Genomic DNA, 15,000 nt, shown 5'->3' with positions numbered 1-15,000 from the left:
AAAAAATTCATCCATAAAATCGTTGTCTCAAAACTTTGAGGCTAATAGTAATACAAGAGTTGTGTGTGCGTGTCCACACCTGTGACTCCGCTGCAGGCGGCCTCGCACTCCTCCTGGGAGTCAAAGTTGTTCCCATTGGCTTCGCAGCCTCCGTAGACGAACGGGCGGCAGCTCTGATTGGTCACGTCGTAGTAGAACTTGGGGAAGGCGGCGCGGCACACGCCCACCTTCTTTGGCGCGCGGCAGCGATCTGAGGGACGGACGGACAGACAGACAGACAGTTAGTACCACTGACATCATTCGATGTCCCAAGTAGGGCTGTCACGATTATGACATTTCACATGACGATTAATTGTCACTTGAATAATTTGCGATTGACGATTTAATTGTGTTTTTGTCGTTGACAATTACATTTCTGTTTGGCTTGTAGGCTTTGAAGTTGCACATGGCAGATATGACACATACAAAGAAATGTATATATTTTTTAGTAAAAAATAGTGGAAATAGCAGATCTACAAGCTCACAATGTGTCGCGTTGTGAAGCGTTGTGAGCTTGTAGATGAGCTATTTCCACTATCAATGTTATTTTTTAAGTATAAAGTTGTCAAATATGTCAGTAATGTCTTGTATATTTAGGTTATGTGTCATATCTACCATGTGCAACTTCAAAGCCTAAAAGCCAAACAGAAATGCAATTGTCAGCGACAAAAAAAAAGCAGATATAAATTACAATATTATACAAACATACATTAACCACTTGTAGCCCTATTTTATATGTAGATTTATGAAAATAGCCAATCTATCGCAGCGCGTTGTGAGCTTGTAGATCGGCTATTTTCAAACATTTACTTTTGGTACTTTAAGTACATTTTGATGACAATACTTACTTTTACTCAAGTACATTTTGAATTCCGTACTTCTACTTGTAAAAGAGTATTTCTACAGTGCAGTATTGATTGATACTTTTACTTAAGTAAATCATTTGAGTAGTTTTTCCACCACTGAGTAAGAGGCTGGTATGCATAGCTAACTTTCCATCATGTTAATGTGTAAACAAGCCTGGCAGGCCGGTCTAACCTGTCACACAGACACACTACGCTTATCGGAAACTTCCTTCTTCCAGACAACACTGGGAATTCATTGTGTCCAGTGTTGCCAAGCATGCTTATTAATAAGATAAGGGACTTAAAGGGATTGTTTTTCCTGTAAGGTCGCTTTTTCTGAAATGTAGCGGATTATTTGGGCTTGGTTCAGTTTGACCACTTTAACCCCACACGTCAGCTATTTGAAAATAGCAGATCTACAAGCTCACAACATGTTGTGAGCTTATGGATTTAGAAAAAAGTGATTTACAAGTCACTGAGAGAGAGAAAAAGCAGGTCACTGGAGAATAAGAATAGTAAAAACGAGTCTAATGGTGCTCTTGGATCGACGGGATCAAGTCATCAAAAGGAAAATCAAAAAGAAAAAAGGGAAAAAAAAAGAAAAAAAGTGATCCAGGCGCTCAAGTTTAAAAAGGAGGAACAATCACTTTATTGTATTAAAAAGCCAACATGTTTCGACCAGAAAATGGTCATCATCAGGGCATGTACTGAAGAGTACAAGCAAACACACTCAATATATAAACTGGGACTGGGCAATCAGCAAGTGTCAATTGAGGTGGGGCCTGATAATTATAGGAATGCATACAAATCAACACATGCCTCTTTTTAAACTTGAGTGCCTGGATCACTTTTTTTTTCCCCTTTTTGATCACTGTCACAATTATTAGATAATCGCCTGATCGTAATTATCTCAGATAACCCCTTTTTTTTAAGACTTGAAGACTTTATTAGAAGTTTGCATAGAAAAAGGTATAGTTTTTTGACGGTACAGTTCACTGGTACAAGGTCAACTAAAAGGAGATCCTAGAAAAGACTAAGCTTATTTCCATAGGAAACCATTGAAGTATCTCATATAACATTGAATGACAGACGGATAGAACACAGTAATATGCAGTAGATATAGTAAAAAAAAAAAAAAAAGTAAATAAAAATAAAATGAACAGTGCAAAAAATATATCCAAGTAGGTAACTACAGAGAACCCTTCTCTGGGCTAGGTTTGTTATTGCCAGTTGTGAATGGCTGCTGCCTGTAAGTGGTTTTTCAGGGCGATTTTAAAGGATGCTAGGGAACCACACTCCTTTAAGGCCTTCGGTAGTTCCACATAATCCACATAATCTTCATTCTCAATGTTTTTTTGTGTGTGTCATTTAGACAGGAAGTGATGAGAGACAGACATAAGGTCATAATGCATTCCAACCATTTCATTTGGGTTTCCCACTAACAAGGAAATTACTTTTAAACGGCATGCACACAAGGTTATAGGTTGTTTGTCATGGAAAACGTCACTGCTAACATATTAGAACGGTGCCATGGCATTGGTCCGACATTTCATTGTTCCTACATCCCATTAGTCAGAATCTGGTGAATATTAACCTGGTGAAAATGTGTGTTTCCTAAACCCACCAGGATTGAATTAAGACCCGCCTCGCGGAAACGCGAGGACTTCCAGGAGTGGCTGAAATCCTTGCCAGACACATAGAGGATGGATGTCAGACCTAGTAAAGGCATGGTGACAATCTTGTACTGAGAAAAGCCTGCATTTGCACAATGCACAGCTATTCATTTGTCACTACAGTGCTCAAAATAAACTGTGCTAAAAAAAAGAAAAAACTTGAAACTTACTTTGTACTGTGCTTAAAAGAGGTAAAACTTTGTAACTTTGCTAAAGAGAAAAACGTACTGAGAAAGCTATTAATTTGTCACTACTGTGCTCAAAATAAAAACTCTTACTGATTATCAGTTAAATTGTTATAGTTTGGATATGGCTTTGGGCGTATTATGCTGTGTGTATTATTGTAATGGATCGGTAGGGCGTAGGTACAGTATTGCTTTGCACTTGAGCGAGCAGCACTAACGTTCATACACACTTTCATACTTAAGATTATTGAGAGGCCGCTTCTACGAGGCGGGTCTTAACTCAATCCTGGTGGGTTTAGGAAACACGCTGTGAAAATACTATACCTAAACCTAATCCTAACCTCAGTAAAACTATGCCTAAGCCTAACCCTAAAAACCTAACCAAAGTAGGACTAATGAGATGTAGGACTTATGTGCAGTCGCCATTAGACCAGGGGTCTTCAAAAGGTGTCTGTCAGCGATAATGGATAAAACACGGCCCCCTCAAACACTAGAAGGACAATATCAGTAACCAGAATCAATGAATCTAACATGGAGTTTGAAGTTACAATGGGATTGTATAGGAAGGGGGGGCAGATAAAACGAATATCAAATGTCTAAATCAGGGGTCCTCAGAGGTACTACAGGGGGTCCGCCAAATCTTTGTGATTAGGATAATTATTTTAAATGAACAACTTCAATCCTCACATCCCTATTCTGAGGAGAACATTAGCCAAAAATAGCAGATCTTCAAGCTCTGAATGCCTCGTGCTGCAAGTTGTTAAGAGTTTGTAGATCGGCTATTTTTGGTAAAAAGGTTTGGAGTAGAGGTAAAAAAAGAGGAGAGCAAATTAAGTATCGACGATTTAACCCATTTAGTGCTCCAGACATGAAAGGGTTAAAAGTCCAAGCTGCCTGCTGCCTGCTCCGTCCGCGGCCAGTCTCTTATTTTGAAGGCCGGAAGTAGATCGAGCTCACAATTCCTACTTGACGACCTTTACGATTCACCAGGAAGTAGTTCTGGTGCAGATGTAAACAGGAGTGGAAGATGGATCCCTTTATACTTTTGCTATTTTAGCGAGAATCCAATGCCATCCTTGGCATCAAAAGTGTTTTTTGGAGAAAATGGACATTAAAGATGAGAAACACCGTTGGCTTCCATGTTATGGGCACACTATTGTGTGCACGTGGATGCGCGATGATGATGAATTGGCGAGTCCACCCGTGCCAGCACTTTCCAACGGACGGTACGTAGCCCTTGCCAGCTTTAATGTATATACAGTATATATTGTGCGTATACGCGGGATCGGCACTATAGATACCTTTTAATAATTCGCGAAGAACGGCTACAAATGAGTTAAGTGGTTAAATGTCTAATAAAACACTAACACGAATCCAACATACAGTAGACTGATGACAGTGCTGTCAAACAAGTCTATGAATCTATCTATGAAATCTATGAAAATCTGCAACACAATTTTATACAATATGTAGTGGTGGTCCCTGCTTCATCTCTCTCTCAACTAAGGGGTCCTTGGCCTGAAAACATTGAAGACCCCTGCTCTAAATAGTGTAAATACTGAATCAATTAAGCAATTTAAAAAGAAGTTGGGTGAAACACAGACATCTGAGTAAAATTACCCAAAACATATTTGAAAGTGAAATATCCCTTTAATTATTGTTCGTTCACTTGATGATTCCACACAAAATGTGACCCAGACGATAAGATTGGTCAATATTGATTTGGATTATTGAGTGAACACAGCAGTATATCAACCCAGGAGGATTTGGCAAGTTTATCGGGTGTTACTTATTACCTGGGATGAGTGTTGACTTAGTGCTGGCGTGTGCGTGTGTGTGTGTGTGTGTGTGTGTGTGTGTGTGTGTGTGTGTGTGTGTGTGTGTGTGTGCACAGTTTTGGGGGTCCGAATTTTAGCCCAAGGAATGTTTGTCATGCAAAACAAATGCTTGCAATGGATTCAGAATCACGAAGAACCCCTAGTTTGACCCCTCACATGCTACTTAAAGCTGATTTTTCTTTTTTCTTTTTTAAATATTTCTAGTGGAGTCGATGGGACAGTGAATATACACATGGCCATAACTTTTTTTTCGCGATGTTTCCGGCAGAGCAGGCCTCTCATTCTGTGGACCTTAATGACCAAACTAATAGATAAAACAGAAATAAAAAGTACGGCAGAAAATCACAGGTTCAACCCTATTCCTTGAGCTTTTGGGCATGTGGGATCCCGACTATTAGGGATAACATTTAATAATGTCATACTTTCCAAAAAATAGCAGAATGCAGCATCTTATGTTGAAAGAATTGCCCTCTCTGTGTATAAACCAAGCATCGAAAATTGCTATTTTAGAGATTTCAGCCCCTGCCTCTCTAACATTCTCTGCACGTCCCTGGCTTACAACGCGTCCCGAAATGACATGTTGTAAAGCTATATAGACCAGCTATTTCTGTTATTTTGTGGGCAAATTATTGTGACCTGATGTGTCACTAGGGCTGTCAGGATTAAGACATGTTGTATGACAATTAATTGTCACTCAAATAATTGTGATTAACGTGTACTGTGTACCGCTTTGCGTGATTCTAGGGCAAAATCTGTGTCCAAAAATGTGTTTTGCACTAGAAGAGGGCCATGTGAGAAATGAGGGGTGGAGGTTGTAGTTTGGCAGCCAAGGAGTGTGTGTGCAAAGTTTGGCATAGATAGGGGCAGCGGTGGCAGCAATATGAGTAGGGGAAAAGTGTGACATGACGTGACAGACTGACTGACAGTCGGTGGAGGTTTTGATAGTAATTGCGACCTAACGGTCGCAACAAATAAACTACTGACATATTTGACAACTTTATACTTAATAAAGAACATTGATATGCCCACATTTTTTTTTAAATGTTAGAAATATATCAAAATGTTTTAACATGTAAACGATTATGACAAAATAGTTGGGATTATGTCAAATAATTGTGATTAGACGATTATGTAATAGTTGTGACAGGCCTGTGTGTCACTGTCACCAGGCCAGAGTGTGGAAAAAAACTGAATGTGGTTCCTTTGTTCTGGGTGAGGCCTTGCTGCTGGGGACACACACCTCGCTCAACCACTTTCTACAAGCATTCTGGCCCTCTGAGCAATGAGCATGTCATTACAGACGCTTGTCAAAAAAAAGTCCCCGAACTAGGTCGCTGTAAGGTGGCACGGCACTATGTATGTTAATACAATATAACTTAACCCATTTAGGCCTGAACTCAATATGACGCAATATTTTACGCTTTAAATATAAAAAAATAGCAGATATACAAGCTCACAGCGCGGCACCGAGTGCCGCGCTGCGAGCTTGTAGATCTGCTATTTTTGAAAAATCGTGAAAATCAGAATTTTGACCCGATTCTATAAGTGTCTTTTGAATCCTTCTAAGATTTTTGGGGAAAAAAAATATGTTTCTATGTCAGCAATCTGGCCAGCCATCGTCAAAGAAAAGGTCCTTTTCACTCAACTGGAGCTCAGTTAGTCTGTTCTTGAGAGACTACTGTTTCAGTGATGCTCAAACCTTTTCATGTGAAGGACCCCCAAAATTATCTGGCCACGGACCCCCATCTCAAAATATCTAGTTCCAGGGACCACCCAGACGCAAAATTTGAGTTACAAACGTTCACTTTGAAAATACATATATTCAAAGATTTGCACACATTTTCACGACTTTTTCAAAAATAGCAGATCTACAAGCTCGCAGCGTGGCACTCGGTGCCGCGCTGTGAGCTTGTATATCTGCTATTTTTCAATAGTTAAAGCAGTCAATAATCCTAGGCCTAAATAACTTAAGCTGGCTGTCTGCCCAGCGCTGGGGGGGTTGGAGTCCCCAGATGACAGTGAAGTGACAATAAATACCAACAAAAAATAAAAAAATAAGAAAGCGACCTGCACCAAAGTAATCAACAAACTATTCTGATGTATAAAGAGCAGACCAAACCAGGCACGTGCACACAGACATCAAAGGGGGCTTGAGCCCCTGCCCTTTTATCAGTCTGTAAAAAGTGCCCTCTCCAGACCATGAATGCAGTTTTTACTATGGTGAAAGAAATGCAAATGCCCCCTCTTTCCATGCCATTCCTGAAGGCAGCGTTCAAGAGAATTGCCTTGTTCATTCTTTCCTGAAGAATGCAGCATCTTATGTTGAAAGAATTGTCCTCTCTGTGTAGAAATCCATGCCGTCAAGCCACATAACCAGATTGACTTGATTGATTATGCTTAGTTCAGTGTGGTTATCAAGCACTGAAAATAGCCGACCTCCAAGCTCACAACGCGTCGCAGTGCGGCGCGTTGTGAGCTTGGAGGCTATTTTCACCAAAAGGCCCTTTTAGAAATGTCAGCCCCTGCCTCTCTTAACATTCTCTGCACGCCCCTGGACCAAACATTGGCCAAATTGTCAAATAGAGTGGAAGAGTGCAAACTTTTTGATTTGGTTGACAACCAAGTCAACTGTTTTCATGCCAAGGAAAGACACCCCCAAATATTCGGCTATGCTCTGAAAACATTTTTGTGCCAGGGACCCCCATACAGGATGCAGATTTACAAGTGCACAACCCCCTGGGGGTCCCAGCCAGGACCCCCTGCATTTTGAGAAACACTGCTTTTAAATTATACAGTAGCCTAGAATGAATAATTCACATCAGATTAGCATTAGCATCAGGTTACGCTGTAGCACCATCAGGGGTGTCCCAAGGGGGGTAAAAGTGGGACTGAGTCACTAGGGCCCAAGTTGGAGGGGCCTTGATTATTTTATACTTTAGCCATTGAAAAATAGCAGATCTAATGAATACCTACTCCTCCCGCGGGGGAAATTCAGATACCGCAGCCCAACCCAGCTGCTTTTTTTATCAGCTTTAACCCAGCTGAACTCACAGTGATGCCCACAAGGAGTGCAAGGGGGAAGGGGAGCAGTGGTAGCTGGAGTGGGGAATCGTACCTGCGACCTCTGGGGCCTCCAGAGTCCTAGGTGTGGACACTAACCACTCAGCCACCACTGCTCTAAGCTTGCAACGCGGCACCAAGTGCCGCGCTGTGAGTCCCACTAACGCGACGCTTTGTGAGCTTGGAGGTCGGCTATTTTCAATGCTTGGTTTCTACACAGAGGTAGTCCAGTAACAATAAGGCTGAGGTTGGACAACATTTTATTATTTAGTTTTTCAACTGATTCTGACAGGAAATTAGGTCTACTAGCCAGGATAAAAAAGAATCTACCATGATCTGCTCACTGCAAATACCCACAGTGGCCAAATCAAGTTGGGCTCCCATCGACCTTCTATACAGGAGGAAAATACCCAGAAAAAACTTGCTTTAAGTAGGATGTGAGGGGTCTAACTAGGGGTTTGTCATGATGCTGAATCCATTGCAAGCATTTGTAAAAACATTCATTGGCCCCATAAAAAAAATTCAGCATCATGTCAAACCCCTAGTTAGACCCCTCACATCCTACTTAAAGCAGATTTTTTTTCTGGGTATTTTCCTCCTGTATAGAAAGTCGATGGGTGCCCAACTTGATTTGGCCACTGTGGGTATTTCCAGTGAGCAGATTATGGTAGATGTTTTATCCTGGCTAGTAGACCTAATTTCCTGTCAGAATCAGTTGAAAAACTAAATAATAAAATTTTGTCCAACCTGAGTGTATTTTTTCCCTAGATTTACTAGACTAAGGGGGCAATTCTTTCAACATGAGATGCTGCATTCAAGTTCAGGAGAGTTTGGACAAGGTAGTTCTCTTGAATGCTGCCTTCAGGTATGGCATGGAAAGAGGGCATTTGCATTTCTTTCACCATAGTAAAAACTGCACTCATGGTCTGGAGAGGGCAGTTTTTTACAGACGGATAAAAGGGCAGGGGCTCAAGCCCCCTTTGATGTCTATGTGTGCACATGCCTGGAGAACACATTAGAAAAGGTGCAATTCTGGGAAATTGCCAATGGTGGATAAAGTACTCACATATTTTACTTAAGTAAAAGGATCAATACTGCAATATAGAAATACTCGGTTACAAGTAAAAGCCTGGAATTCAAAATGTACTTGAGTATGAAAGTGTTGGAATCAAAATGAACTTAAAGGAGTAGTTCACCCCAAAATGACTTTTTTTCTATTGATTATTCACGCCATGGAGACTAGAGTTCAATAATATTTTTAGTTTTTTGTCGCATTTGTAAGACAAAAATGTGATAACAATATATTTACCCCCATTCGTTCCGGATGGGGACCCGTTTCGAAACGGGTCCCCTTCCGAAATCAATTTTGGGGGTGAACTACTCCTTTAAAGTAAAAATACCTCAAAATTGTACCTAAGTACAGTACTTGGATACTTTACACCACTGGAAATTGCAAGTGTGGTTGCCTTTTTATAGCCTCTTTCTGCTGAACCCAATGGGCTTTTTTAGGATATCACCAGGGGTCTTCAACAGGGGGTCCGGGATCCTTAGGGGGTCCTCAGAGTTACTACAGGGGGTCCTCCAAATCTTCCAATCCTTTTTGTATTAACAACTTGAACCCCAATGTCCATATTCTGAGAACTGTAGCCAAAAATAGCAGATCTACAAGCTTGCATCGCGAGCTTGTATATCTGCTATTTTTCAATCGTTAAAGCATTCAATAAATCTTGGCCTAAATGGGTTAAACCCATCTTTCAGTCAATTCTTTTGTTCGTAATTACGACACGTTGGCTTTGTAGGGCTAGTGTGGTGACATCACCGGGAATGCTGCTTCCCCATTGGCTGAAAGTGACTCTATGAAGAATAAAGTTGGGCAAGTACCATAGTGTGCCCTGCCCTTTGGCAAGTGGCAACCATACCAACAACACATGTTTTTCAGGCCTGAAACAAACAATGAATTCACCCCCAACAAAACTGGTTCGGCAAGTTCGGTAAAATACTGTGTTTACTCCTCTTACAGGCCTGGAACTCTGAGAGTGCAACAAATGGAACCAAATGGAGCCTTACGGGCCTGTAACTCTGAGAGTGAACAAATGGAATGGAATAAGGACAAAAGCAGAGTAGTACAGTGAAGACACAAACAATTCATGGGTTGCATTTGTGGTCCTACAGCGGCCATGTTGAGGACCAACACAGGTGTTTTGATTGTCGTAGAACATTACGTCGCTGTCGGGCAGAAACCTCGTATCTCCAAGTTTCAAATTTGTAATTTTTTTTGCAAAGTAAAGCCCTGCTTCATCACACAAGTCCGTCGAACAAAAGTAGTGAAAACAGCAGATCTACAAGCACACACCGCCTCGCACCTGTAGATCGGCTGTTTTCACTAGTTTAACTCATTTTTAAAATGATAAATGCAAAACGAAACGGTTTTGGACATACAAGGTTTCCACCCAACAACGACGATTAGTTCTATGCCAATCAGACACATTGAAACACCTGTGTTGGTCCTCAACATGGCCGTGTAGGACTACAAATGGGCTTAATAAGACTCTTGGTTCTGAAACTTTTTCATGTCACAGAACCCCAAATGAATTTGGATTTTGTCACAGACTCTCATCTGAAAATGTTTTGTGCTAGTCAATTTAACGTAGGCTTCTAGGATCTATTTATTTTGAATGGAGATCCTGCACACTCTCTCCACTTACAGCAAAAAAAAAAGTATGTTTTTGCGACTTTGCGATTAGGCTACAATGTGTCAGTCCAAATGACCTTCATCGGGTAGGCAGGCAGGCAGGCAGGAGCACACACACACACACACACACACACACACACACACACACACACACACACACACACACACACACACACACACACACACACACACACACACACACACACACACACACACACACACACACACACACACACACAAAACTGCCCTGAAAACTCACCTTTCAGGAGTCCCATAGACAGGCGAGAAGTGAGCACCCCCCCCCCCCCCCCTTACCTTAGCCCCACCCCTTATTCCCCCTATCCTGTACATATAGTGTTTTTATAACTGCGATATTATTGAATGTTTTCTTTGCTTGCTATTTATTATGTCCATGAATTAAATACCAAGGGCTTCCAACGTAAAAAAAGACCGTAAAAGGTCTTATTTGAGATGTTCCTTTTAGGCAGGGTGTTTAACTGTACTTTAAGTTGTACTCTACTACATTTCTATTGTATTAACTATACTTGTACTGTTCTCCATTTTTGTCAAATAAAATAATCAATTAGTCAATCAATCGAATCTCCAAGTTTCAATTTTGTAATTTTTTTCGCAAAGTAAAAACCTGCTTCACCATACAAGGCTGCTGCACAAACATAGTGAAAACAGCAGATCTACAGTGCTTGTAGATCGGCTGTTTTCACTAGTTTAAATACAAAACAAACGGTTTTGGACATACAAGGTTTCCAACCGACAACTAAATCAAAATATGCTGTCAAAAACAGGACAGGAAAGAAGCCAGCCTACCTGTGTTGGCGGTGGCGTTCTTCTTCTCGTCCCCGTGGCTCGGGGCTTTGGGGGCTTCGGCGGCGTCGCTCGGGGACGCGGCGGAGGGGACCTGGTTGTCCTGGGGCACCCTGCGGTACGCCTGGAACTGGGGGTCCTCCTGGAGGACACAGTGGTCCCCACTGCACCCCCCCACCAGCACGCACTGCGGGGTGCCATCGTCCTGCGGGGCGAGGTCACAGTTGTTTATTATTTAGATAATCGCTTTTTTCCACATATTTTCATGATTCACCGTTTTTTTTGCAGAATAGTATTACTATTTGTGACGTGACATTTGTGGGGGACTGCCCATAAGTCCGAAGGTTCATTAGTCCGCATTTAGTTAGGGTTACTGAGGTTAAGGTTAGGGTTAGAGTTAGGCATTGATGTTACTAGGTTTTCAATGTAATTTTCATCCCCGGGACCCCAGGACCATGACATGAATGAGTCCCTGGGTGACTTGAGTTTTTGATGCGGGATGCGCACGTAATGACATCACTGGGCATAGTATTCTTAACAAATTCGGACTAATGAACCTTCGGACCAATGCCATGGCACCAATTTGTGTAGCATTGATTGTGACAGGCCTGTACAACGTTATTGACATAGCGGTACTCTACTACAACGGTTCTCAACCTGTGGGTTGGGACCCCCAGGGTGGTCCCCAAATTATTTTGGGGGGTCCCCAGATGATTAACTTAATGTGCAACATTGTTTTCTCACTCAACTGTAAACAAACCAACATAAAGTTTAAGTGTATAGAGGGTATATGCACATTTCTTAAGTGACAATTTAAGGACTTTTTAATACCTCTAAAATTAAACATTGGCCATAATTGAATAATTATAAAATAATAAATAACATAACATCAAAAGAAATGTCAAGATAAATAATTTAGTATGTGAACCGTCACAGCTTGTCTGTATCTCTGTCTATAACGCCTGACACTGTGGTTCCCCTGGGCCCTGACACATCACTGTGACATCACTGTGATGTCAGGGGAACCACTCAAACAGAATGGGTTTGCCGCTCTGACATCACACTCTGACTGTACTGTGATGTCAGGGGAACCACACTAACAGAATCCCTTTTATGCCCATACATGGAGATCCCTGATGTCATCAATATTAAGCACATATCCAAAAGGACTTCATATGGGAATGCCCATATTTGGAGGCCAAGACAGACCATATCTGTGTAGCCCATATCTGTGTGGCTGGTTCTACAGACTGGGATCTCCATGTATGGGCATAAAAGGGATTGTGTGTATGATGACCCATAATATGGTTACCAGGGGTCTCCATATATGGGTAACTGGTCCGATATGCATCACTGGCCAGATGGCCAAGACATGGCACGACCTCGTTGCATGTCGCCCTGAGGCGTCTTATTACTAGTAATACAACAGAATAAAATATAAAGAATACAAAATAAAATAGAAATTATAAAATAAATAATAGAAAATAAATTAATAAAAGTAAATATAAAAATTATACTATGAAATGTTTTTGTAAAAAAAATAAAAAATAAAAGGAGTCTACATAAGAGCAGCAGTGTGAGGGTGTCAGAGGGCTCTGACCTGGGGGGTCCCTATCAGGGCCAGGTCACACTGGGGGTCTCCGCAGCAGGCCTGCTGACAGGCGGTGGTCACGTCCAGGTCCCCGGTGGTGTCCAGGTGGTCCTCGTTGAAGGGCAGGTGACGAGCCCCCGCCTCCAGGGAGCGGGGGTCCAGGCCGTGGTCTGCGGAGCGCTCCCACTGGCACAGCTGGGGAGCAGAGGACCAGAACCGTTATGAAGCCATTCAGAACGGGTACAACATTATTGCGTATTATTATTTTATGCTTTAACTATTGGAAAAATAGCAGATCTACAAGCTCACAGCGCGGCACCGAGTGCCGCGCTGCGAGCTTGTAGATCTGCTATTTTGGAAAAATCGTGAAAGTTTGAATTTCGGCCCGATTCTATGAGTGTCTTTTGAATACTTCTACGGTTTCTTTGAAAAACACATGTTTCTACGTCAGTGGTTCTCAAACTCTTTCATGTCAAGGACCCCTAGAATTATATGTATTTGGCCGCCGACCCTCATCTCAAATATTTAGTTCCAGGGACCATCCAGAAGCAAAATATGAGTTACAAACGTTCGCTTTAAAAATACATATATTCAAAGATTTGCAAACATTTTCACGACCTTTTCAAAAATAGCATATCTTCACGTGAGCTTGCATGTCTGCTATTTTTCAATAGTTAAAGCATTCAATAATTCTAGGCCTAAAACACTCACAATTAGGGCTGTCACAATTATGACACTTTACATGACGATACATTTTCACTCAAATAATTGTGATTAACGGTCTGTTTCCGTCGTTGACAAACATTTCTGTTTGGCTTGTAGGCTTTGAAGTTGCACATGGCAGATATGACACATAACCTAAATATACAAAGAAATTACTGACATATTTGACAACGTTATACTTTAAAAAGAACATTATTAAACTATTTTTTTAAACGAAATAATTGCGATTACCTCAAATAATTGCGATTAGACGATTATGTAATAATTGTGACAAGCCTAATGATAATCCTTATTATCGTTTATTGTGATAAAAGAAACTCACAATAATCGTATTGCGGAGATTTTTATATATTGTGAAATTATCCTCTGTCATATACTGGGATCAATTCACCTTCTAATTGCAGAGCTGCGTATCCGGTACCACTTAAACCCTCTATAATTGGTAAAACCGACCTGGAAATAACGTACTTGATACAGTTTTTTTTTTTCACTCTCTACCAAATCTCTTAAAATAGCCGATCTACAAGCTCACAACGCGTCGCATCGCTATTTTTTGGCAAATGTTCGGCCCCAGGATAATGTTGGGGATATTTTGATTATCGCGATAATATCGTAATTCACAATTTCTTTGGTCACAATAACCGTGATATGACATTTTCATATCATCCCTAGGGCTGAAGTTTCTAAAAGGGCCTTTTGGTGAAAATATCGAAAACAGGCAATCTCCAAACTCACAACGCGTCGTGTTGTGAGCTTGGAGGTCAGACGGATAAAGGGGCAGGGGCTCAAGCCCCCTTTGATGTCTATGTGTGCACGTGCCTGGGGAGGAAAGGTTTGTCACCATTACAGCAGTGGTTCCCAAACCTTTTCTTGCCAAGGACCCCCAAATTGACACTTATTAGCCAAAGGACACCCACTTTAACCCATTTAGGCCTAGGATTATTGACTGCTTTAACAGTTGAAAAATAGCAGATATACAAGCTCACAGCGCGGCACCGAGTGCCGCGCTGCGAGCTTGTAGATCTGCTATTTTTGAAAAATCTCGATTTTTCTTTGCAAGTCTTTGAATATATCTATTTAAAAGCGAACATTTGTAACTCAAATATTTGCTTCAGGGGGGTCCCTGGAACAACATATTTTGAGATGGGGGTCCGTGGCTAAATACCTGTAATTTTGGGGGTCCTTGAAATGAAAAAGTTTGAGAACCACTGATTTAGAGGAAGGATTTAGAAGTCGGGTCAAAGATCGGGTCAAAGATATTCAAAGACTTGCACGCGTTTTCAAGATTTTTCAAAAATAGCAGATCTACAAGCTCGCAGCGCGGCACTCGGTGCTGCGCTGTGAGCTTGTATATCTGCTATTTTTCTAAGGTTAAAGCATACAATAATGGTTAAAGTGGTTAAAATCTAACGCGACTCTGGCGCGTTCCAGGTATCTGAGTTAACAGCTTTAGCAGTATTTCTCAACCATTTCGATTTCGTACCCCCAGTTTGACATCTCTGTGACCCTAATTTATATTGTAAAATCAATGT

General features: G+C 41.3%; 1 protein-coding gene across 1 annotated transcript in view; it reads right to left on the bottom strand.

Annotated features, from left to right (window-relative positions):
* Positions 1-15,000, bottom strand: part of spint2 (serine peptidase inhibitor, Kunitz type, 2) — a 41,368-nt gene that overhangs the window by 24,508 nt on the left and 1,860 nt on the right. The window contains exons 2-4 of the mRNA XM_080731496.1: positions 12,755-12,940; positions 11,158-11,359; positions 80-250 (exon numbers count right to left, since the gene is read on the bottom strand). Coding sequence (XP_080587622.1) covers positions 80-250; positions 11,158-11,359; positions 12,755-12,940 — 559 coding nt within the window. The remainder of the gene's footprint in view (positions 1-79; positions 251-11,157; positions 11,360-12,754; positions 12,941-15,000) is intronic.

Source organism: Nannobrachium achirus, assembly GCF_963921795.1.
Source record: "Nannobrachium achirus genome assembly, chromosome: 8".
In the NCBI taxonomy this organism is placed as follows: Eukaryota; Metazoa; Chordata; class Actinopteri; order Myctophiformes; family Myctophidae; genus Nannobrachium; species Nannobrachium achirus.
The sequence above is the reverse complement of the archived record's forward strand: the minus strand, read 5'-3'. Positions and strand labels throughout refer to the sequence as shown.